This window comes from Pteropus vampyrus, unplaced genomic scaffold (genome assembly GCF_000151845.1).
Source record: "Pteropus vampyrus isolate Shadow unplaced genomic scaffold, Pvam_2.0 Scaffold2, whole genome shotgun sequence".
Classification (NCBI taxonomy): domain Eukaryota; kingdom Metazoa; phylum Chordata; class Mammalia; order Chiroptera; family Pteropodidae; genus Pteropus; species Pteropus vampyrus.
Window position 1 is genome coordinate 19,971,793 of NW_011888783.1, and position 26,679 is coordinate 19,998,471.

The following is a 26,679-nucleotide window of genomic DNA, read 5'->3' on the forward strand; positions in this document are numbered from 1 at the left end:
ATTTGTGGGTAATATGTTATGCAGCAATAGACAACCAATATGATACACAGTTATTATTTACAGGTCATAAAACACGTCTGCTTGACATTACTCTCATAAAAGACTGAATATGAAGATTCAGTTGAAAATCCTGTTTGACCTTCAGCCCTTCCAGAGAAGACCAAAGATATGTATCTATTGCCTAGTTTGTAAAGCACACTGTTTTGTTTTATCGATATGGATTATGAAAAAAACAATATATTTTTTTAAAAAAAAAAAAATTCCCTTAAAAATGCCTCCAATTTTTTTTGAATTTAATCCCTCAGTACATGACTAAGGATCCCCATTAATGGAACATCCTTCCATTCCATACTTACAAAGTAATCAGTTAATAGGAACTCAGATTTATTTTCTGTAGCTGAAATGGCAGTTTCTTCTATTAGAGCCTGGATATCTTTTTCGACATCTATCTTGCTGATGGCACAGTGTATCTGCTCATGGCACTGCAATGTCAAGGAAAACAGAATAAGTTTGCTGAAGACATGTTTCCTGCCAGCTCTTGTCATGCACACCAGACATGGAGAGATCTTTACAACTCACCGTAGTCAGAGTTTGGCCAAAAATAGAAATATGTTGGGTGTACTGGTTTAAGTTATTGCATAAAAGTTGAATTCTTTCCTTCTCCAGCTCCAGGATGCTCTGTAAAGGATGGAAAATGAGGTAAGATCAGCCAGTTGTGCAAAACTGAAGTACCCATCGAATACTGCATACGAAGAAAGTCTGAGCAAATTGTCATGTTTGTGCCTCTTGATTACATCATGTCCAAACTGGTGGTGGCGACAGGGTGGGGGTGAGGTGGGGGAGATTCCCAGGATAGGAATGTGATTTGATATCTGTCCTATTTATCATCCATTAGAATTGATTGAACTTATACACTTTCTCCAGGCTTTTTTTGGCCCAAAAGGCATATAGTAGATGCCATGGGTTACCTGATATTCACAAAGAAAGGGGAGAGAAAGACTCTTTTGAAAGGCATTTGTGAATTCTAGAGAAATAGAGTAAAACCCAGTGGAACCCATGTCCATATCTTGGAAATGCAGACAGACACTAAATATTTCTGGAATTGTTAACACCGCATACAAGGCATTCTGCTAGCCTCTTCAAGGGCAAAAATGATGAGATACAAATTCTCTGCTTCAGGAAACTATTTATTTGATGAGAGCAGAACTCCAAATTCTGATCAATTAATAAATCTGGCCTAAAATTAGGCCTGCGGAGTCAAAGACTTCTGTTTGAAGGTGGGAACACAGCTTCCCCATTTTGTACAAAATGACAAGAATTCCACTTTTAGAGTTTCATAACTTTTATCTAGGAAGGATAAATAAGAAAGTGAGGGTGGTCATATTTGCTTTGTTAGCCATTAACATTTTAGAAAAAGTTAGATATTAGACTCTTGCCACGCACTGCTAGCTGAGTTTCTTACTGATTGTTTCGAGGGCTTTCCAAGTTCACCAGCTAGGCATTGTGTGAGAAGGCTGGGTCAGGTGGAGTATGCAAGGGATTCCCAGGCCATGTGGGGGCAGTAGGAGGCTACTGGGTATGTGCGCAGAGGAATTCTGCTTTGACAGAGGTGGCAGGTGTCCAAAAACAATATGCTCCTCATCCTGTTTTGTAAGTATGTTACTCCTTTATTCAGAGGCCAGATTGGTTTCTCCTGTATCTACCATCTCACTCCATTGCGTGTGTGCAATAGTCTTTCATGAAGAAAGTATTGGGCATATTGGTGGGTAACATTGTCATAGGCCTTTGGTAGAGTAGAGGTAGAGAAACCACAAAGATCTTTGGCTTCTCCCATCCTGCCTCTCCTGGCACACCTGCAGGGCCCCCTGGCCATATCCAGTATGGTGTTTCTTTATATTCCTGTGAGTAAACTGCATTCACATTCAGTTGCTATTTCATCTATGATGTATAGTCATTTAGAAATTTTTCAGTTTGTTTACTAATTATAGTAAAATTCACAAAACCTGAAATTTACAGTTACAACCATTTTTAAGTGTACAGTTCAGTGTCATTAAATACATACACATTTTTGTGCAACCATCACCCTCATCTATTTTGAAAACTTTTCATCTTGAAAACTGAATTCTGTACGCATTAAACAATAACTCCTAATTCCCTTCTCCTCAGCCCCTCTGAAAACCACCATTCTATTTTCTGTCTTCTATGAATTTGACTACTCTAGGTATCTCATATAACAGGAATCATACAATATTTGTCCTTTTGTATCTGGTTTATTTCATTTAGCATTAGTTTTCAAGGTTCACCCTTGTAGCATGAGTCAGAATTTCCTTCCTTTTTAAGGCGGAATAATATTTCATTTTAAGTTTATATCACATTTTGTTTGTAGGTTTATAGTCACTTTAACGCTGCTATTAAATGCATGTAGTAACTATGAACACCTGTGTTAATCACATGCAAATTTCCATTCTGTGCCACATGTCTTGGCATTTGAATGAGAAAGCTTGGAGCTCTGCTCTCCATGGCCATCTTCTTTGTGGAGTCAGAACCTGCACAATTTTTGTGAGTCAGTAGAAACCAAATGCCTTTGTTTCTGGTGTTGGTCTCCTGAGTCTTTCTCCAAAATCGCAGGCACCAGCTATTTGAATGTGGCTGTGTGCCCTCTGCCTCCCAGATATAGGATTAAAGATATAGATGATTAGCCTGTTAAATGTACTGCTTATTCAAAGGGCAGAAACCATATGCCTCCTAACAAATATATAAAACCAATTCTGCTCAGTGGTTTGGATCTCAAGTAGGACAGTCTTCAAAAAGAAAGAGCCTTTACAGCATAGAAAAAGATTCAGAAAGCAGCTATTGTAGTTTGGCACCATGAGCAAAGGAGAGAAAAGAAAAGCCAGGTTTAGGAACACACTGCACCCCTAGTGGGCAGCTGCTTTTTTACCGTGACAAGTGCTGAGCAGCTAGCATCAATCTTGAGACTAGAATAGCCAGTGTCCTTTGGTGGAGATGATAATGTTTAACGGATTCTAATCGCATTTTATGGAAATCATTAAAATGATCTATGTTTGCTTACGGAAAGAGGCTGAGATAAATTCCACTGTGCAAGGGGAAAATCCATATCTCACTTAATGAATTATTGCTTTCTATTATCTTTCTCTTTTTATGTAAAATAAGTGGTAGAAAAGCAAGATACTCTGGAGAACCTAAAACTGTCCTCCTAAGCTTTCACAATAGCACATATGAGGAAAGTGTGGTCAGAGTTATCAAGAAACAGCAGATTTAGAGCCCATCTGGGGCCCAGGCATCATGATAATTCATAGTGTTCATTCATTCTTTTCGGTTCCTACTGTCCTGGCCTTTCAGTTTATACTAGCTGAAGAGCTTGGAAGGACTCTGTTTTCATCTAAATTGCCTTCATAAAACTAATCAAAGAAAGATCATGCTGTTCTAGAGCAGAAACTCCCAAACTTTAGTATACCTAGCAATTTTCTAGACCCCTTCCTAAAATCATTCAGAGGTTCTGTGATTTACCTGGTCTAGGGAGGCATTCTGGAATCCAAATTCTAACGAGCTTTAAGATAGTGCCCTAGGGCCATAAAGGGCAACAAAAAAAATTTTTAAATCATTTATAATTCTTCTACCCAGAGATAACCACCGTTAACTTTTTGCTATATTTCAGTCTGTCTAGGTATGTGTGTATAAATGATTTTATCTTTCTAGTTATTTATCAAATTGCTTAAATTTATATCTTTTCTTTTTCACTTAACATCACATATAAGCAATTTCCCAGCCTGTTAGTCACAAACATCATTTTAATTAACAGTCTATTGTGTAGAAGTGCATAGAATGCATCGATTCATTTAGTCATCCCCCTAAATGTTGGCTATTTGGATTGTTTCCTCCCTTTTACTTTTAATGCATTTTGAACAGAAATCTGTATTTATTTTCCAGTCATTTTCTCAAAATAGATTTATAGAAAGGAAATTGTGTTTTTCAACAGGATTTCTAGAAGAGAAACCCAATGTCCTAAGGCATCCATTGTATGCAATGAGTCACCATTTCCTCTCTGCCTCTAAAGTGCTACTACTCACTACCATCCTTGCGAGAACTGAGAAAACAGTCACTCAAATTATTTTCTGTGTTCTGTGGTTCAGATGAGAAAGTGAACATTTTAAAGGCTTTTGACACGTTTTGCAAAGGGTTTTCTAAAATAATTCCTTGAGTAAGTACTGTCAGTACCAAACATTTGATTCTTGGTAATTCTTGGTAGTGTCGCTATTACTTTTTGAAACATAGGTTATTTCTAACAACTGAATTATTTTTTCTTGGAAGGTAGGACATGTGGCTTTCACATAGGATGATTATGAAGTAATAAGCGAATTGTAACATGTGGTTTGTGGAATTGGTTTCATTACTTAATACCAACACTTGAGACTTTGTAATATTTCTCACAGTATCTAGTAAACTGCCTTGAACGTAGATCGGTAACTACTCTTTGAAAGAATTTGTAAATTCAACTGGAAGAGTAAGAAAGGGTAAGAGGACACTGCATAGGATCCTAAAACGAATTCTTATATTCCACTTTTACGGAAGAATGATGGGGAATACATAAAAATTCTCCTTTAATTCAGCCCGCTTTTATTATGTCTTTTATGAATATGATTTTACTCCTGAGTTTGTAAACAACAGAAGATGTAGAATGTACAGTGTAATATGCGAATATATTCAGTTGTATTAACTGAATATATATAAGCCAACACAATACAAAGGGAATCAGTAATGCTAGGGTGAAGCAAGAATGACTTGACAGGCATCCTTTTTCTACATTAGATAAAATTTTAAGAGTAATTCCTCTATTAACAGAAATGAAGATTGTGTCCAATTTTTTCTCACAATGCAATTCTAAACAATTCTGCAATAAATATTTTTATACATCACCCTTGGTATACAGTTATAATTTTTCCTTTAGGATTATGACTAAAAGAGGAACTGTTGTGTTATGAGTACATACATATTTCAGTTTTATTATATAACATCAAATTATTCTCACTAGAGGGGTACAAGAATTTTAGTTTCCCAACAATTTTTATTTAGCAACATTTGATATAATCACTTTAAAATTTTTGCCATGTAAGTGAGCATCTTTTCATGTGTTATTAGTGATTTGATTTTCTGTTTTGTGATTTGCTTTTTCATACCTCTTGATTTTTATTGGACGATTTGCCACAATTCTTCCTCTATATGTCTTCTTTGTTGCTAAACTGTACACATCCCAAGAGTTAGATTGTATTTATTCATTGCTATATATCTCCAGTGCCCAACACAATGCCTGACATACGAAGGAATTCTATAAGTGAACACAATTTGAATTAGGTCTCAGGCCTAAAATTAATTTCTGAGTACCTAATATTCAAGCCTTAATTTACACTTCACTTTGGCTATTTTTGAAATTAGCTGAGTGCTATCTTGTCCATTGAGAATTTAGGAGCAGAAATTCTGGCCAGTGACATTCAATAGATATTCACTGGTTACTGTATCCATGGAAAAGTTGAAACAATGAGAAGTAATGGGGTTTGTCTAAAGTCACAGTAGGAGTGAGGGTCATAGCAAAGGACAGAGATCATCAGGTCATGTAACTATAGATCCAATCTCCATTTTCAAGGCCACACAAAGCTCCATGGAAGAAAAAAAAAAAAGGGACTGCTTGATTACCTGGTAGCTGTTTTCTAGCATGTTTTCCCATTTCAGTCTGGTAGAACAGCCGGCCATGTTTTTTTGGTAGTAATTTTCATCTTCTTTTGACAATTTCTCAGTCGATTTTTTCAGTTTATTGAGGAGCTAAAGTAAAACATCAGTGTCACGTATTCATTAACATATTTATAAAAGCCCGTTGTAATTCCATATAAAAAATTATATGCATCCCAATGATATCTTTCTCATCTCCCAGCTAAAATCATAAAGAGTAGCTACAGATGACAAAGTCAAAGATCTTTCTCAGAAAAAAGAATATCAGAGCTGAAAGGAAACCTTAGGGCCTTTTAGTATAATTCTTTCAATTTTTTTTTTCTATGAGGAAATAGAGGTCCTTAAATATGATGTGACGTGCCAATTTCATCAAATCAAAGAGGAGGTCAAAGGACAGGTGAGAAGAAGCAAGCACAGATCAGGAACCTTCAACTCAAGACTGTAATCTACTAATGATTCCTATAGTCTTATTTGGTAAATATTAGGCTATGGAATTTCTTACCAGGACAGTTAGAGATTTGGGCAATTATGTAACTTTTAGAGCTAGAATTAGCCCTGGCTATCATCCTGTCCAACAACCTCACTTCGCTTTCACTATATAAATTTTGCGGTATAACTTTAAAAATCAAACTTGAGGATTAGAGTCCTTGTTCTGACTGCGGGTGAATTACTTAAACTTCAGAAGCCAGTTTTCTCATCTCTGTGATGCAAATAGTGATGCTCCCACTTCACTGGGTTGCTTTGAGGATTCAAACAGGTAATGTGAGTAAGGCATGTGGCACACTGACTGACACCTGGTACAGCCCTCAAAGATTAGAATCACTGTTACTAGTGAAGAGTCCGAGTGAGATGTATGCTCGTGTTCACTCCAAGTTATGGACAGCTTGACAGATGCTTTCTTTCTATCCTGCTCCCCAATGATACGCTCCTTCACAAAGAGCCTCCTCTTGCCAATCACCAAAATTGGCCATTCTGACTATGGAATCTTCTGGAAAATCAAAGTAATACAAAACTCTTCAGACCAAGGAAGCCAAAATTGATTCTCAAAATGCTCAGAAAAGTAATTTCACATCTCCGAGGAAGGAAGAAGTTGAATTATGTGAATGAGTCTCAAACTTTAATATGCCTACGAATGACCAGGGGTGCTTGTAAAATGGAAGATTTTCAGCATTCCACAAGTAGCAATATTGATTCAATAGTTCTGTAGTGGGAATTGGAAATCTGAATTTTCACTACTTCCTCAGATGATTCTGCTGTAAATGGTCCTCAAACCAAAAATGAAGGAACACCGAGGATCCCTCCAGTGTAAGCAGTTTAGAGCTTCAAGGACAGAGACAAAGCTTTTAAGAATGACCCTTTTTATGGTTAAGGACATTATGACTAACATTTCAGTAATAAAGAACATTCATCTAAAATTCTGAATATTAACACCACTCACTTTATCATTCCAATTGATATGGTAGCCATTCAACTGTCTCTCGGCTCTGATGAACGACTTATACAGGACACATTTAGTTTTGTATATCAAGTGTAATGGGCCACATTTATCTATAGAAACATGAGCTTGTGAATTTTAATCTGATAACAATATAATGAAAGAGCAGAAAGTGTGCCATGGCTATATGTTGCTAAATCATTGTCCTTAAATTCTGGTTGAGAATGCCAGACTCCCAACAATGAGAATAAAATCACTTTTGAGATGACTACTCATATTCATCAGCCTATATAGCTATTGACTAGAAATTTCTGCTCAGCAAATTTACAGCAAATAACCCCAAATCAATATAAAAGAAGAATGTAGACTCTTTTATTTAAGGAACCTCTCAGAAAACGTTACTAAAATTTGTCAAAGATTGTATACTTTTTCTTTCCTCTTTTCTTTCTCTTGGAACAAACATCTCACTCATTCATCATTTACTGAATGCCACAGTGTGTCAGGTACTAGGCTCTGGGGAAAGAAAATGGAACTAGATAGGCTTCTTCTCTAGTCAGGGACCCACACAGGCCATTACTATCCTGTGTGTGATAGATCTCGGGATGATATAAGTATTTAGGTATCACTGAGGCATAAGAGAGGCACTTAAACGAGCCTTGGAATTAAAATGACATTTAAGCTGAGACTTGGCATATAGTGGGTGCTTATAGGAATAATCGTGTGTGAATAAACCTAAAATGAAAGTAAGAGTTGGTACACATAGCAAGGTATACAGTTTTGTTTTGTTTTTTGAGGTTGGAGCACACAGTTTGAGAGAAAGAATAGCAAAAGGTGATGCTGAAAATTAGAGAAGGGTCAAGTGTGGGAGAGTCTAAAGGGCCATGTAAAGGAGCTCGTACTCATTCTGAGGTCACTGGGAAGCCTTTGAAGGCATTTAAAAGGAGAACAGAATGTTCAGATTTGAGGAGGCTCGTGTATGGGGAATAGATAAGAAGAAGCAACATTGAAAGTCAAGAGACTGATTTGTCAGTTACAGTAATCTAAGCAATGATGATGGTGGCCTGGGAGAGAGTAATGGCAGTGGAGGTGAATACATTCAAAAAGTAAGTACATTCAAAAGGTATTTGGTTTAGCAATTAAAATTGGGAGGATATGGTGGATGGTGTTATTCAAAGATATAGAAAACATAAGGATAAGGAATATTTTGGGTAGATAGAAGTGATAGTTCCAATTTCGGATATTGAGTTTGATGTGCAGAAAGCAGTATGGAGACTGGTGTGGGCTGGAGATATAAATTTGTGCATTGTCAGCATAAATATGCTAGTTGATGCTTTGAGGCATATTTGAGAGCCAATTATTTATTGAGTACCTGATGCTGAGAGTACTGTGCAGGACACTGGAAGATACCATGCTGAATGAAACAGAGTAAGGCCCAGGAGGGAAATCATTAGGAAGAGCAACATGGGAAAGATCAGGCCAAAGGAGAGAAGTCCACAAAGGAATTTAAGAAAAAATTGCGAGGAGGGAAAACCAAAAGAGTAAGATGTTGCTGAATTTTAAAGAAGAGATCATTTCTGGAAGGAGGATGTCAACAAGGCTTAATGCTTCTGAGAAGTTAAATAAGGTAAGAACTGGATAGTACCTGTTGGCTTTAATGAGGAAGACATCATTTTCCATGGCAAAAGCACTCTTAGTAGAACGGCGGAGAAAGCTTGATTGAGGAGGTTTAAGGAGTGAACAGGAGGCGAGGTAGTGGAGACAGAGCACAGACAACCCTTTCAACAAATCTTATTGTAAAAGTAAGGAGCGACAATAATATCTGGAGAAGAATAAGGCCATGGAAAGCTTCTCCCTGACTCTCCCTACTCTCCCAAGATGTGGGGAGTTGAGAAGGCTGATGAAAAGAAACTACTGGGGAGGGTTATGTTTGAGACACAGGAAAGAGGAATAATCAAGAGAAACATCTCTGAGAGGCAGGATAGTATGGTGCCCCATTGCACATATGACTTTAGTAGGAAGGTGGCTGTGCTGACTTTAGTAGGAAGGTGGCTGTGTTGACTTCTATTTCTTCTGTGAGAGAGAAGGCATGATAGTCTGCTGAGAGTGGGTAGTGAGGATGGAAGTGCGAGGAGAATGGAGATTTAGATCAACTTCTGGTGAGAACAAGGACTGCTGAGCAGGAAAAAAGGAAGAACTGTTGAGCACCACAGAATCAGCTCAGCTCAGGCTGGACACCATGGGCAATTCTGTGTAAGATGTGAAAATGAATACTGCCTTAAGTGTGTAGCTCTAAAGACTGGAAAAAAAAAAAAAAGACTAGCAGATAAAGCAATGAAGATGGTAGGGGTCTGTGGTATAATGACAGCCAAGGACTATGGTTACAGGACTGGCAGGAGGAAGGGAGGGAAGGACCATAGACTTTGACCTTCCAGGGAAGCTGTTAACGAGGGAAGGAAGAGGAAATTCACACTTAGCTGCCCATGCTCTTTTTTTCCTTTTTGCTTGACAACCATAAAGAATAGCTTCTAATGTGGGCTTCAAATGCCTGTGACAGTTCCTGGTGCTTCGCATTTTAACATACTGTGATTTTGCCTCCTTGGAAGCTGTCTCATTATTGAACTCTTATTATGATCATTTCAAACTTTGAAGATTGGCATGTGAAGAAATAAGAACTTTGTGAAATCTTGCTAATAATGAATTTAAGCTATTCAACTAATGGTTTCTTCAAATGAAATGATGGCATTACTTGCAATGACAATTTTCTTTTTCTTTTAAGACTATTTTCGGTTGCAGTGGTGCTGCCTGCATTTCCTTAAGGGGACTCCATCTTTTGAAGGAGATATTGATGATTTCAAAGGTTTCCAATCTGTAGCATATACCACATGAGGTATACAAGATAATCATATATTTTCTGCCTGTACTCCAATATTATTTGTGTTCATTTTTGCCTAAAGCTATCTCTTATCTAATATATGAATTGACGTTGTGCCCACACATGGACAGTTGTGGATTCTAAAGTGTCTTGGAGGATGAGTGGGAACTTCATCACAACATAATAAGCTAACATAAAGTCTTCACTTTCAACATCCTGGGACATGAGGCCATTGGCATGTGTCTGGGTCATGCATACGTGATTTATTATCTAGATTTATTATCTAGATTTAACGAGGTTACTACACACAAAGTGCACAAACCTCTTAAAAAGATCTCTGCCAAGAACCTGTAGTTTTATGTTAAGACTAACAATGTAAGCATAAGGAAGCCACAGGAAAGGTTTGAGCTGATGCTGTCTCCTGCTCCTGGTTACGAGCGTGTCAGCACCCACATGAAAAGGCAAAAATTGGGATGATCTAGTGACACCCGACAAGATGGTGACCAAAAAAATGTTTAAATTATCAAGAGGACTATGAGAAATATGAATTTATGTTTACTATGTTTAAAGCTGAACCTTGCCCCAAGTATATATTTTGCCTGGAATTATCACTTAATGATTATGTAAAGATATGATGATTAGCTAATCATTTAAAATTTTAGTTCATCTTTATCTCATCCTTCAAGCCATTCTACTTTTTTATGTTTTATAATGTTATAACATATCAGTATAATAGATAAAGTACTACATATTATATCCAACATAAGTGAAGTACATTATATATAATAAATGTGTGTATATATTTTTTACTTCTTTGAGGTGTGAGCTGAGAGATGCTTAATAGGGTCCCCCATCAAAAATGTTGACACCACTGGTCTAATTTGTCATTTGTCAATAAATATCTTTTATAAGTACATGTGTACCAGGAATGATTTAGAATCCCTTCTTATGCTCGGCCACACTACAGATCTGCTCAGACCCTACACAGAGTGGGAATCAGCCATTTCTATCATATTTGTAGCTAAAGGCAGGAATTCCATCCGTCTCTAAGCCATATGCATCCAACCGGCCATGACAGGTTACCTTTTGCTTCTCCCTCTCAGTCACGGTTTGCTTGGAGCTTTCTACAAGATGGTAAAGTGCTTCATGCTTCTTGGTATTCACCATTAATTTCTTTTTGGCCTAGAGTCAAAAAATATATAAAAAAGCAAAAAAGGAGCAGGAAATAACATCAAGAGAAAAACTCTTCTGTTCTTGAACAATTTAATGTTCATGTGCTAGCTTGAATGATAGTGTGTTTTTAGTTCTTCGTTTCTGCCCTCATCTCAAAATCTGCCTAAAATATCATGATGGCTAACATTTTGCCCTGAGAACCACTGTATATTTTTTCATTGTAGTTGGTACACTCAAGAGAGTTACACATTTTTCTAAATCACTGAAGGCCTGCAAGCTTCCAAAACATTATCCTAGCTAACTAACATAATGAATGGAAATGGCTTTACAAAAAAAAAAAAATCACAAAAAAACATGGAAGACTGCCTGCATCATTCTTTTAAATCAACCTGAGCCACAACTGAAGTTGTTTTAGGATGCTCTCTTAAAACTTATGGCAAAGGGGAAATTTATTCCCTGATGCCCAGGATTGAGAGCTGAGCATTTGCCTGGCATCTTGTGACATGACCTGCATTTGTGAAAAGGGGTGGGGGTGGGGGTAGTTGGGATGAAAGAAGCATTCAAAGTCTCCCTACTCTGTTGATGCCTCAAACCTTGGAGTGGATTATGATTCAGGCGATCATTTCCTATTCTACCCAGTTCCAGTTTGGTAGGAGATGATGCTCCGGAGATAAAATAAACAGAATTCGGTTTGAGTTGGATTGAGCCTTTTTCCGAAACTGGGTTGATTAAAATACTATTGGATATTTTTACGTCAAGGTTGCAAGATCTGTAAAACCAGAAAAATGAAAAGCTTAGGTCTCTTTTTACTTAGAAATTGGAGGCAAAGCCTTCTGAATGTCTCTAAAAAATGAAGACTCAACAATAAGGAATTCAAGGAACAAGAAGCAACTAGACTCTCTTCCTCTACCTTCAGTTGGTCACATGCCCACAGATAAACGAGGGAATGAGGCATGAACTTTGGTCCTTTAAGGCTTTACGTGCCTCCAAAACAGACCGCACTTCGTTATTGACATGCTGAATCCCTTGAATTGTAATTGGGGAGACAATTATCATAGTCAAGAATGTTATGTTTTCTAATTTTTCTGTCACTCTTCATAGAAAATAAAATCATTTTATTTGAAAAAATTAGTTGGTGGAACTGGGAAATAATAAAAGATGCTTTTTGTTCTTGAAAGCAATTGGAGCTGCCGAGCATGGTTTCTCTCTTTTGTTCCATTATATTGAATTTCCTGTAAAAGCTGAATATTTAGAGAATGGATTTTTTAAAACAAATTCTGTTTAAGAAAGCTTATAAAAATCAAGAGCAAAACTAAAAACAAATGACTGGATACTGTTTGTAAGACTTTGAAATATTTATTATAAATGTGCTTCTCATGGGCATACTTTCATCAGTGTATGCCCATACTTTCTATTGTGGGTATAGAAATTCATTTATCTTGAACATTTCATATTAATGTCACTGATCCCAGGAAGTCTTTGGTTTTATCAGAAGGTTCAGCAGTAACACTGAGGATTGAAATGGGGTCGCCTCTTTCTGAGGGCATCTCTGGTTATTTGGCATTATTGGCTGTCTACCTAGGGAAGTTCTCTTTGGGGACTGACACTTTGGAGATGGAAAAGGAGAATTTCAACTCTTGGAGCACACATCCTCTCAAAGAAAATCCTTGGGTTTTCTTGGTAGATTCCCTCTCTAATCCTTTCTACTCAAAAAGAATTCCTCCTCAACTGGATTGTTCTAGAATAATCTTCTGTATATATATATATGAGTTCTATCTGTTGTTCTCTCTGCTTAAGAACCTCTAGTGATATGTTCTAAATTCACACCAGATTGTAATTCCTCTCCTTAGAATTCATGCACAATCTCCTGCACATATGTTGTCTGTCAACTAAATTTAAAATTACTTAGGAACAAGAACCACATCTTAGTGCACTGTGGTACACAAGAAGTGAACTGTACATATGTATGGAATCAATATATGCATATGTATTCCCTTTACCTATCTCTACCTACCCCTCACTTTGCTCTCTCACTAATGAGACAGAGATCACAAACACCCTTCTACAAATGATGAGACCAAAACTCAGATAGTATTTGTCACTTGCCCTAAGTTATAAATTATACAGAGAGGCAGTCAACATAGTGTAATTGTTAAGAGCAGTGATCCTGGAGCCTAATGACTAGTAACACTTCTTGGTTCAACTGTTAGCCAGTTTTATAACCTTAGACAAATTATTTACCTCACATGTCTTAATTTCCCTACCTATCTTTAAAATGGGACAATGCAATGTTACATATCACATTGGATTGTCGTGATGATTAAATATATAGTTTACAGCACTTGGCACACAATAAGTTTTGGCCATAAATAATAACCATATTTGGAGCCCTGCTCTTCCATTGGTTGAGTTAAAAGCTATAATAACTCACATGAGGAAGCATTTTTATCTTTATTTAGCACTAAGAAAAACTAATACCAAAACACTTTATTATATTTGTGCAAAAGCAAAAGATTCCAATCCTAAAAACTGAGTTTATACAAAAGATATTTGTGTTACTTGCCTTCATTTGTTGATTCCAGTTGCTAATAAAAAGATTTGCTGTCTTTTCAACTTCGTTATCAAGCTGTTGAAGAGAAAAAAAGAAAAAAATATTTTCTGTCTTCTTGTTGAGTCACGGTTCTGGCTTATTAATTGTAGCACAATCACTCTCACGATTCATAGAAATTTCAAAATCCTGCAGTGGATATATTTCCTGAGAAAAGTAGCCAAACTATCTTTTCCTCTTATTAAGAATCTCTTAACGGAATTTAGCCTGAATGCATTTGGTACAATAATTATTTCTCACATATAACTATGTAAAAACAACATAAATATGTGCAATCTATGTGAAGGATCTTACATAGTTTGGTATCACTTCCGGTCCCATCATTTTCTCTTCAGCATCATTCCATGCACCCCAAATTTTAACACAATAGAATCAGTAACAGTGCTATTTTTACTATCTCATTGCCCCTGAAGTGAATACTGTTTTAATTTCAAAGAGACTGAATTCTTAATCAGAATTGACTTTTTTTTTTAACTTTAAACAGCTAATGGGACATTAATAGTAATAATGAAACTGAATCTAGGCACCCCCGCTCCACCACCTCAGAAGGTCAGACTTAAATTCTGGCAGAACCTTTCTGACTGGACCATTGAGCTTTTTGCCAGACCCACAGATCAGCCATTATTCAGCCACCCTGAGATCCAGCAACACTACACTTTTATTTTTTCCAGCTGATTAAATTTGGAATACATGCTTTATTCTAACAAATACAATGAAAATAATGTTATACTCTCCGTGCCATTTTTTTACTCTATGTATGTGTCTGAAATGTGGAACTAGTTCATTACTTTGAGAAAGATTCTGATCTTTTATCTTTTGTGTAAGACTGGCTAGGATGGTAGGGATGCAGCAGGGAGGGGTAATGCTGAAGAGAAGATTATGAACTGGAACAGCAGTTTGGGGGGATAATGACATTAATTATCTAAGGCACTGTGATAATGATCATAACACTGTGACTAACATATGGTAAGTACTAAAAAAATGCTAGTAATTTTCAGATTATAATGTGGTATGAAAATATTTATTAGTTAATGGAATATAGATTTGTGTTTGGTTTTTATTAAGTTGGTTTGCAAAGGCAGATAATTATATTGTTTTCTAGTCAAACTGTAAATTTCCCCCATCACCCTAGCCATGAGTAGAACATCTATTCTGGTAAAAACATACGTATGTTCCCACAAACAACAATTATATTTCCTGACTCAGTTTAATGAGTTTGAATAAAAAAATGTTTTTGGTATAATTTTTCATCCAGCAGGGCTTTTACAGATCCCCTCATTCTACTCACTTACTCTTTTTATCACCTATTTTATCTGGCTGTGGTCACTTGACACTCCTCTTAGCCCCGGCCCCTTCCCTTCACAAAGACCAACTATTACTGCTTCAGAACTTCTTACCTGCACCTGACCTTGAAATAGTGGCCATGACCCAACTCCCATCAGAGTTAAGCAACACTAATTAAACACTCCTTTATGTTGCCTGAAAATATATTTTAAAGATCTAAATGACTGTATGACACACAAGAAAAATGAACACTAATGAAACTGTTCTGGCAGAAAAGACACACAAAACGACTAGAGAATATGCTATTTAAGAAGATCAGCTGTCTCTGCAAGAATTATTTAGTTATTTTTCTTCAGTTTGAAGCCTCTTTGAAGATCATACCTATTATTGCCTTTACTTAATCCCAAGCTGATAAGCACAGAAAAGCATTTCTTTTTAAAATACGTGTTTATAATTTTTCGATTTACCCGAGGAATATCTATTCATTCAAAAACAATGGAAATACAAAAAAAGTACAAAACAATTAAAATAATCTCTAATCCCACTATCTAGAGATAATTCTTATTAACATTCTGGGGAAGTTCTTCCATGTTTTTTCTATGCGTAGGTACACATTCATTTTACAAAACTGAGGCCATATCGTTAGATTTTTTAAATCTTGCTTTTTAACTCTGTATAGTGAAGAACATTCCCGTGTAATTAAATTTTTCTTCAATAAGACCTTTAATGGTTGCATAGTATTCTGTTGCTTGAATTTGTCATAATTTTTTGGGGGGTGATGAAGTATTTTACAGTCTTTCATTACTACAAACAATGCTTTAACAAACATCTTTGTACATTTGTTTGCTTTAACAAACATCTTTGTATATCTTTGTACAAATTTTGGGGTTTGTTTTTATTTTTATGATAAATTTCTGAAATGTAGTATCATTTTTAGATCATCTTTTACTTCTTGGTCCAAAGACAGAAATCTTGCTTAAACAGGAGAGAAAAGAAAATTTTTGACTCACTGATTTTCTCTTCTTCTCATGTACGCTCAGGACTTGATGCGTTGGTTTTACTGCTTCCAACTCAATTGCTTTGCCAAGTTTTCTGGAAATTGAACATAAAAAAACGCACAAATATATCATTAGAATTTGTATCTACTTTCTAAACTGTTTTCTGGGAAAATAAGATAGTGTGTTACAGCATATCTATTCAGGGCAAGTTTGAAGTGGAATATTTGTAGTGCACCCAGTTTAAATATTTAAAACTCCCTTTGGAGTTGGAACAAGGCTGGGGCAGGAGCACTCACTGATGCAGGTCTGCTGCAGATTTCATGCCCTCCGAGATCCAGGCCCAGGCACTGACGACACAGCTGGAGGCAAAAACAAGGAGACACAAGAATGTGTTATTTTCCCAGTAAAGTATGAAAGAAAGCATCGCTCTGATTAAATGCTGTCAATGTATTTATTTGCACTACAGTCATTAAAGAAATTGCTTTTTATCATTCATTTTTTAATTTTGATTTTCATGTTCCAATTCTTGTCTGTAGAAAGTTAGAGAAATAGCCAAGGGTATAAAGGCATTTAGAAGAGGCAGGAGACAACTCGCTAGAGGCGGAAGTCCCTTAAAGACAACCTTTTCAGGATCCTGATCTCACAGATAATAAACTGAGATTCTGAGAAGTTAAGTGACAGGGGATTCAAGAGCCTTTGTCACATCCTTTGTCACATCAGTATCCTGCTCTGGGGTTGAGGTCTAGTTCTCATTCCTTGCTGGCTTTTAGGACAACGGCTCAGATATTTTATGGTCTTGTGAGCACTATCTCAATTTAACAAAAGGATGGCACTGCCCTGTCCCCAGCAGCACAGAAGGAGGATTAGGAAGTGTGATGCTGTTTTCTCCCATGGAAGGGGTATAGCTCACAGCAGCCCTCAAAAGTTAGAACAATAAGCCTAATTGCATCAGTAACCCCAGGGACAGAGGCCTATGCAGACTTTGATGGAGGAGGAGGGACAGATTGGTGCCCCTACTGAAATCAGGATGATGCAGAGGTTTTGCCTCCAAATGACTTCGGTTGTAACTTGCAGTCAGAGAATGGGAGATTTAGACCAAAGGATGCCAGGTTTTTTTGTGTATCCAAAGCCAGGTACAAAACCAGGCACCAGAGAGTACCTACTGTATGATTCCGATTATAGAAAATTCCAGAAAAGACTAAACAAATCTATGTATTGACAGGAATCAGATCAATGGTTGCTTGTAACTGGGTGGAGGAAGGCGTGCAAACAGGCATGAGAAATCTTATGTGATAAAAATGTCTCTGTGTTGATTTTGGTAGTGGTTACATGGTGTATACATATGTTAAAATCGACCAAACCATATGCATTAAATGGGTGTATTATTGCATATAAATTAAAACTTGATTAAGATTTTTTTTCGAAAATGAAGCAGAGCCTGGCATTTGCCCCTCAGAGGAGCTGGGCAACTGAGCAGGAAGCTGAGAGCGCTGGCATCCAAGAGGTCTGTGTCTGAATCCACATCCTCCCCTTTGTTTTCTGCGTGACCTTGGAAGGAGCACTTGATGTTTCTGACCCTCGCTTAATTATTACATAAGTATCTGAAACAGATTTTGGTCTAGATAAAAGTTTAATTAATGTTTTATTATTAACTGTTGTGCTAACCCTAGATAACCAAACATTCTGGACATGCCAACTCTCTGGGAGCACCATGCTGAATGCTAAGGTTGCAACACAACACACACCCCCTACACCCTTACATCTCTTATTCTTTGGGAGGTAATTATAATCAAAATTATAATGAACACTTATGGGGCTTTGGCTCTCTCCTAGGTAGTAAACACACTTCTTTTATTATCTCATTTAATCCTCACAGCAATTATATAAGATAGGTTTTATTTCTATTTTAAATAGACAATGAGAGGAAAGATAAATTGTCCTAATACACCTACATGGTAAGTGGTAGAGCTAGAATTTAAACCTGGCAGTCTAAATAAAGTCGATCTATGCTCAACCACTGTGCTCTACTGGCTCCTTTGTAGTCTACTAAAATACTATCCTAAAAATCAAGCTAAAAGTCAGAGCAATTTCAAAGTCAATATTTGCTACTACAGACAAAGCCTAAGGAAGAATAGCAATTGGAGTTCCCAAAGACTTCCTTTCTCTTGTCCCTTTCTCTTTTATCATCAAAGAGGCCTTTGCGATGGCACTGTCAGTTCAAGGTGTCATCTGCAAGCATTACTCAAGACTCTTCATAACAAATTATTACTAAGGGACCATTTTTAGAACACCAATATCTTTCTTCTCTCTCCTCCAAGAAAGAATTGACTTCATTCTGAAATGTATTGAGGAAAATGTGAACAAAACATTTTTTCTGCACCCAACATCCTAATCTCTTTACATATATTTTCTCATTCAATATACACCCCTCCCCCCCCCACACGTACATACACACGATGGAACACATTTCATTATTTCATTTAACAATGGTGAAAACTGAGGCACAGAGAGGCCAGGTTACTTGCTGAAGGTCATAGAGTTGAGATAAAGCAGGATTCACACTTTTTGACTCCAAGATCTTGCAACTTAACAACACTGCTTCCCAAGTTTACTGTCACCACTGAGGTCTATTATGAATATGGATTTAGGAGGCATAAAAACAGAGAATGAATCCATCTCTACAACTCATTATCTATGTGATTGTGGCAAATGTCTTAAACCCTCCAAGCTTCAAGGCCTTGTCTAGAAAAGCGACAATAACAAGACTTCACAAGGGTTATGAAGATTAAACAGGAATGTCTATAAGAGCATTTAACACAATTTGTGGCACACAGTAATTGCCCAAACACAGGAAGTCATGCTTGACATCATGTACCTGCCACACAGATAAGAGGAAGCTAGAATTGAACATGTCACTTTTTATTATTTTTTAGAATTATTTTGCCTTACCTCATCCACATACTTACTTTTTCTTTGTGCTCTGTAGTGCTTTGCTCAGCTTGATTGCCAGTTTCTGAAGTCCTTTTGCATAGTTAAACTCTAAGTTTGCCCTGTTAGCAAAGAGATAGTTAGATTTTGCTGGCCAGAAATCAAGCAAAACCACACACACACACACACACACACACACACACACACACACACACACACACACACACACTCTCTCTCCCCCGAAGAGGGCTCAGGCTGACAATACTAGGACTACATAAGGAAGAGATGATTACTATAAGGATGCTCGTTTCCTTAGGCATAATCTAAGAGAATCCTGCAAAGGGAGAGAGCTTTTTATTAGACCTAGCTACACTAGTATTTTGGGTAGACTTGTATCTTTCCGCACTTCTGAAGGTGTTGAAGTCCTAAACCCTAGAGTCTGTGAATGTGGCTTTATTTGGAAATAGAGTCTTTTCAGACAATCAAGTTAAGATGAGGTCAGTAGGGTGGGTCTAAACCCAATGTGGCTGTGTCCTTATAAAAAGAGGAAGTTTGGAAATGGAGACGGACATAGGAAGAACGCCATGTAAAAATGAAGTCAGAGATGGGGGTGATGCATCTATAAGCAAATCACCAGAAGCTAGGAGAGAGGCCTGGAACAGATTCTCCCTCGTTGCCCACAGATGACATCAACTTGGTCACCATTTTGATCTCAAACTTCTAGTCTCCTCAACTATACTATAGTAAATTCTGTTGTTTAAGCCACTCAGTCTGTTGTACCTTGTTACAGCAGGCCTAGCAACTAATCCAATGAGTAGGGAACAGAAAACTTTCCTGCATATCTTGGGACATCATCAGGAAGGTGCTGAGGTGGCTGATGCCAGATTTAAAAAAAATGAATCCATTACTTTCTATGCAGGACAAGACTCAGTAGGGAATCTGGGCATGCTCTTCAAAAGACAGCTCCTTGGTTCTTGAGATCAAGGGAGTGACTCTCATCTTAAACTGATCTTACCATGTCCTACTTACAGGCCCATCTATAGATAAAATGAAGACATATTCTTATTCATCTCCTCACTTTTCACTAAAGATAATAAAAGTGTAGGAAATTAAGTTCAATTTCTATTGTCTCCCTTTTTAACACAAATCAGAAAGTTTTTGTTGCATATTTTTCAGTCTTTTAATTCTATTTTTATTGTAAAATATCTTTACAATTATTTGACTTCATTTCATTTGCAAAACAATCTTAGAACTCTTCAGTAACTAACTTCATACTTGCATGCTTTTTTCCATACAAATCACACTCAATGTTATAGACCAAACAGCTGACTTTTATAAAACGGAATCCAGAGATTTATTACTAAATTTCTGTTTATTTTTCCCTGTTGATACAGCTGTGTTCTAATTTACTTTTGCCACTTTTTGAAATAAAGAAGAACATTGCAGGTTGCATGTTGAGGCTGAGGTACCAACCTTGCCCAAGTATAAGAATAGGTTAAGGAAAATATTCAAAAATAATGAAGCTGATAGTAAGTATCTCATTGCATTTAAAAATAGATTTCTTCTCAAAGAATATGCTCTGATTGATGGAAAGAGAGAGAGAGTGCTCAGCAGCTTGGGAGATCATCACCCTTGATGAACTTGGAAGCTCTAGAATCCCAAGAGACCTCTACCATTCAGTAGAGTAAATTTAGGCAACATTAAAAGGGAGTAATTAAACCTACCTTGGGGGGGTGATGTTTAAAATTTGGTAATGACTTGAGTCTAGGAGGGGCTCAAACACTGGAAACATTGCTATTGACCAGCATGATCTGACTCCTGATTCCCGCTCTTATTTCCCCTCTTATAAGTCACCCCCTGACTCACTATACTCTTGCTTAGTGGCCAAATGCCATCCTGCTTCGGGGCCCTGGCACTCGCTCTGGCCTCTGCCGGGTACTCCTTTTTGCTAAATAACCATAGGGCATTCTCCTTCATGTAAACCCTAGCAGGTCTTGTTTAAACATCACCACCTCAGAAGCTATCCTACCTAAAAGAGCATCTTTGTCACTATCCCTTTACAGCTTTATTTATGACCTAGAGCTTATCACTGTCTGACATCACGTATTTTTTCAGTGTACTTCTGTGAACACCCCTAGAACGTAAGCTCCAAGAGAGTTGAAAATTTGTTTGGTTCATTGCTATATTTCTAGGCCTAGAACAGTGTTTGACACATAACGGGCACTTGGTATGTATTATCTTGAATAATTGAATAAATGGACTTTCCATTAGGTCTTGGTTAGAATTTTTAACTGATCTCTGCTACAAGTCTATTCTCACTTTACCACTTTTAAAAACTGTAAACTGATGAACTATTTCGATGTATTCCCACAAGTTTGAGCTGTGCTCAGCTCAATGACGGAGTACACAGCTTTCTAGCACTTGGAAAAGCTAGACACATAAACCCTTTCCTAGTCTGTTGCTAACCGGATGGCTTTTTAGGATGGCTTTTCTTCCCAGCTTTCCATTCTTTCCTGGAGGCAATATACAGAACATTAAATATGATAAGAATCTTTTTCAGTGCTTAGCTCAAGGTGGGCACCAAACAAGTTCTTAATAAATATTAATTTTTCTAATATAATTATTATTACATATCCAAAAGGATCTCTAAACATTCAGAACACCCTGAATATACAGAAGGGTGTGTTTGGGGTGGGGGAAGAATCCACAGTTAGCTTATTCCATCAGCTCTAAAACAATTCAGAATGGCTTCTGACAGGAAGGGTTAATGCCATGTCAGGCACAGCCTCCTCCTCAAAATTCAGTTTCACTTTTAGAATGTTCTCGCAAGCTGTACAAGGTGTCCTAGAGGCTAAGCAGAAATAAAAAGGACAACCCAGAAGGAAATGATGCTTTCCTTTACACCATTAACTTAATCAGATTCATCTGGGGGAAAAGTTGCGCTTTGGCTACAAAAAAACAGAGAGGGCCCTGCTCACTTTTAAGTTATTGCTCTTCTGTGTTGAACCTGGCCATCCTCACTCCTGAGCCCCAGTATTTCTGCTGGCTTTTTGCTTGAGTGTAGTCAGAAACCAGCTTAAAAAGATTCAATTTCCACACAGCATTTCTTGCTTTGGCAGGTTACTCTTTATTTACAAGTACCTTAGAAATCTGCGGCAGGGCAGATAAGTATTTTATAGGTTGATATATAGTTTAAAAATTCTGTGATAACTCCCATCAGGTAGGCACACTTACTCTATCCATTTCATAGAGAGGAACAGCAAGGCACAGAGAGTTCAGTCATAACTTGCTCGAAGTCATCCATGAAGAAGTGACATAGCTGGGATTCAAACCTGGGTAGTCTGGCTAGAGAAACTCCCTGCTTAGCTGCTCCAGTCTCCTACCTCTGAAACTGTGAGGAAGAGTCTACAGATGGAGAATTGCTGAGGAAGTCAAAGGTAAGTACTTTTAAAAATCGATGCCACCTCTCACTTTGTAGTTAATTGCAGTGTTCTGAATCATCACCGTTCCTGGTGGCTTAGCAGCCTAGACAGAATCCACAGTGGCCTCAGTGCAGACAGAATGATTTTCCCGTGGTCTCTTCTCAAAGCAGCTGTGTAAGGTGTGTTCCCACACAGGGAAGAGGAGGTATTAAGGGTCTGGAAAGTGGGAAGGGAGGGGGCTGTAATATCAACTGTCACCAATGTAGCCCTCTGAGGCCCACTGAGTTGGCCATGGCCTCTCTGAACCGCACTATTGTACCTTTTGTCTCTCCACCTTCAATATAGTAGTGACTCTAAAGGGTTTTAGAACCAGCATTAGAATCGACCAAGCAAAGTAGGCTGTAATCATCAGCTCTTGCATTTTAAACCCTAATGACCATTTCAGTATCTTCAGCAGATTACCCCTGAAGTTAGAAGGAAATGAAATGAAATAGGGTTGGGAGGATGGGTGTGGGTACATGGGGAGTGGAACACTCTCTCTGGACTTCCTTTCTGGCAATTTTGCCTACAAATAAAAAGTTTCCAGGCCTTTGGCCCTGAATAGCCTTTATTTTAACAGAGGTTAATGGCTATATTCCTCCCCAGAGAAAATCACTCTAAGAAGTCATGTTCCAGCTGGCAAGTATAGAGAGAACTGCCACTTTTATAAGTCTCAGTGTTTGTAAATTGGAACAAACACTGTGGCTTGTCTGTGTTTATGGTCTAATAAAGCAGTATGTTTATATATCCTTTCAGAATTCTCGCTAAACAGAAATGAAATAACTTTGGTGTTTTCCCAAGGCAGAGGTGGCAATGGGAAGATGAGGCCAGGAGGACACCCCCACATGTACTGGTTTCTTTTCCGTCCTTTGAAGGGAGCTGCTTTATCATGGTTTTTGGCCTAAAAGCCATCATATGCAAAGGGAGATGAGAGAGGTAGAGCTAATCTAAAACTGAGACCTGAAATTTTCACTGCTTCATTAAAATAATCAGAAACATGCTTGTAAAAACATTGTACTTAACGTTCTATCCTTGTAGCTACCATATCTAATAGGAGATGAGATTCCTTCTCTAAGCAACTGTCTCGGCACATGTGAAATTGATGATATATATATCTTTTGATGGGCAGCCCAATCTCAGAATATTCCAGTGAGTCTTATAGATCCTGGACCAGGGAAATGGCATGCACTGACTTTTAATCAATTTATATTCCAATTTTCTCTCAATATGTGGAGGCAGGTAAATAAATTTTCATTAGTAATAATAAAGACCAACCAATAAGTTAAAGACCAACATTTATCTTAGAATTTAAAATAAATTATACTTTTGAAAGAAAGAAGAGATGGAAAATATGTGGATTCAATATTTTAGGTAGAGCACAAATTGTACTCTAAGAATATAAATGACCGTGTAATCAATTTTAGACTATTCTCTAACGAAATTAAGATTCGAAAAAGTGATAAAAAAAACAACAAAACAAAACTGTAGCTGGCCCCTGTGTCTATAAGGAATTAATTAAACAGGACTAAGTCTCTCTTATGCTTGAAAACAGCAGGTGACAGAGCCCTTCCTTCATTATGAATTAAGGAGAAATTTTAGTAATCTGAAAATCTGTTTGTTAATATCATCCCCCATCTCTGGCCTTCTACTTTTGACCAGCAACAGCTTCTGGTTTGGAGCCTGGAATGCTGTCATTTTCCACCAAAGTTTTATCAGTTTGCCTTTTGAAAGACAATCACAAGCTTGTCTCACAAATAAGGCATATTTAAAAGTTGGTTAATAGCAATTTGAAAGACATTTTTACTTGGAAGCTCAGTTATTCAAGGGGCTTGGTTCTCTGGCTAGCCCACAACACCCACTTCATCATTACTGAATGCCTTAATTCTGGTTCCTGAGAATAGTATGAAAGAAAGTGAAATGGGAAGATGAGGCCAGGAGGACACTCCTCTTGAGTGTCCAGTATGAAAGTGCCACGGAGTCACTGCTCACTTCTGGCCAAGGGAATATACAGCTATAGTGGCTCTAGACGTCATATCTTCTGTGTCTGCTAATTCCTGAACTGAGTGAGTTTGGGGTGGGATGGAAGTGTTGTCGGGGAGAGGTCAATTACAATGGACAACAAGGGTGTTTTTCAAAACTTTTTAGCTGAAAAACAAAATTTTATACAGAATCCCACCATATTGTATATATACTATGTGCTGATTAAGTGGGAGCAGGAGCGAAGAGGGAGCCTGAGTTCTGCTCACTTGTCCTCCTCCTCACCCTTTGAAGTGGCCCCCTGAGTACTCCCCACAGACCCCTGGTAGTTTTTCAAACTACCAGGTTTGAAAAACACTGGGCTTGATGACCACTGATGTCCCTTCCAATAGAGGATCCTAAGACTCTGTAAGGGAGTTGGACCAGGACCCCCTGAGCATGTTGGGACTTCCATAGCAGTGCCCCAAATTGCCCATGTGGAAGATGCCCTTACACAAAGCCTGGATTAAGCTGTGTTTCATCTCATCCATATTCCCATCTGTAAATTAGGAATGGTTAAGAATACGTTTCTATTGCACTGGATGGTGAGAATAAAAGTAAAAGAGACTAAATATAAGACACATCTAACACAGTGGCTGATCTATAGATTGTGCTGGATAAATGGTCTCTTCTGTAATTTTATTATTCTTTTCTAGCTTTTGTTCAAAATAAGATTCTTTATTAATAAATTTCTAAAATAAGAAATTTATTCATATACTGTATGAATAAATTTCTTTGACACACTCGTCTATTGCTCTTCAGAAATAACTTAAACTTCTTAAAAGTTATGAGTCACTCATACATTAATGTCTTTATTCACTCAGTGAACATCTATTGACTTCCTCCTCTGTGCCAGGCTCTGTGCTTGTCACATAGTGTAGAAAGACCCTCAAGGAGTTCAGTCTCCAGTGGAGGAGATAGACAAGTGAACAGAGAATAACAATATATGGCGATAAGAGCTGTAACAGAGGGAAGCACTAGCTCTGTACATTTCTGAAGCGCACTTTTTTGAGAGTGGGGAGTAGAGTCAAGTAAGACTCACCAGAGTGAGATGACTAAATCTTGAAGAACACATTGAATGGAGCCTGGCAACGTAGGTGAAGAAGCATCTACCAGGCAGAAAATATAGCCTGCACAAATGCAGAGACCCATGATGAGTGGTAGAAGTGGGTGGGAGGGGTGACAAGGACCCATGGGAGGGTGACTGCAAGTTGTTCAGTAAGATGGGGAGGGGCAGGGGTCATGGAGAGATAGAAATAAGCTTAATGTGAAGGCAGGGCCCAGATCTCTTTAATAAAATATTATGAAGGCTGAATGTTACACTAAAGTCATGGGAGTCTTTGAAGAATCTACACTGCATCATGGCCATAGCATACAAGATGCATTAGAGACAGGGGCAGGGCCTTGGCCAGCACCCTAGTCGAGGCAGCTTTCCTTGGATTAGAAAAAGATCCTCTGAAGGGACACAGCTCTGAGCCAGGATGCAAGGCTCCAGGGTGGAGAATGGTTTTGATTTCTGCCTTTACTCAGCCCCTCAGCCAGGTAAGTGCCTTTGTGTAGTGTACAAATTGCACAGCTGCAAAGAAGTACCCCTAGACAGAAGAACAAGTTAAGAGATTTTTGCCAGAACAATGGCAGAGGCCATAAAACAAAAAGAAAGCTGTAAGTATAAGAGGTGTTAGAAGAGAGAACAATGAAGACTTGCTTATGAATTGAGATAGAAGGAGGGGTCATAGGTGTCTCCCAGGTATTGGGCTTCATTGGGTAGGTAGTGGTCCCAGTCACCATGGTAAAAAAAAAAATCCAGAGAGAGTACCAGCTTTGGGTAAAAGCTAATAAACTCTATTTTGAGTAGGACAACCTTATGATTCCCTGGGATACCCAGGTGGAAATGTTCAGTAGAATGACTGTTGTATATTTCATTTGAAGTACAGGTAAGACACATTTCCTAGTAATATAAGTGTGGGAGTTATCAATATGCAAAAAAGAGCTGAAGCTGTGGTAGTTAAGATCACACGGGCAATGGGTAGAATAGAAAGGGTGAGGATTTATCAAATAATTCATTTAAATAATTTTATTCCTTTGTTGACAGCATCTGCAGTGGATCATGGATAGAACAATGACCAACTACGCTTTCTTCTTTTTCTTTTCTTTTTTTT

General features: G+C 37.8%; 1 protein-coding gene across 1 annotated transcript in view; it reads right to left on the bottom strand.

The window, feature by feature from the left end:
* The window catches only part of NOSTRIN (nitric oxide synthase trafficking), a 52,435-nt gene that overhangs the window by 15,166 nt on the left and 10,590 nt on the right, over positions 1 to 26,679 (bottom strand). The window contains exons 3-10 of the mRNA XM_011360138.1: positions 19,082 to 19,165; positions 16,412 to 16,474; positions 16,128 to 16,209; positions 13,789 to 13,851; positions 11,136 to 11,234; positions 5,713 to 5,838; positions 580 to 678; positions 357 to 482 (exon numbers count right to left, since the gene is read on the bottom strand). Coding sequence (XP_011358440.1) covers positions 357 to 482; positions 580 to 678; positions 5,713 to 5,838; positions 11,136 to 11,234; positions 13,789 to 13,851; positions 16,128 to 16,209; positions 16,412 to 16,474; positions 19,082 to 19,165 — 742 coding nt within the window. The remainder of the gene's footprint in view (positions 1 to 356; positions 483 to 579; positions 679 to 5,712; positions 5,839 to 11,135; positions 11,235 to 13,788; positions 13,852 to 16,127; positions 16,210 to 16,411; positions 16,475 to 19,081; positions 19,166 to 26,679) is intronic.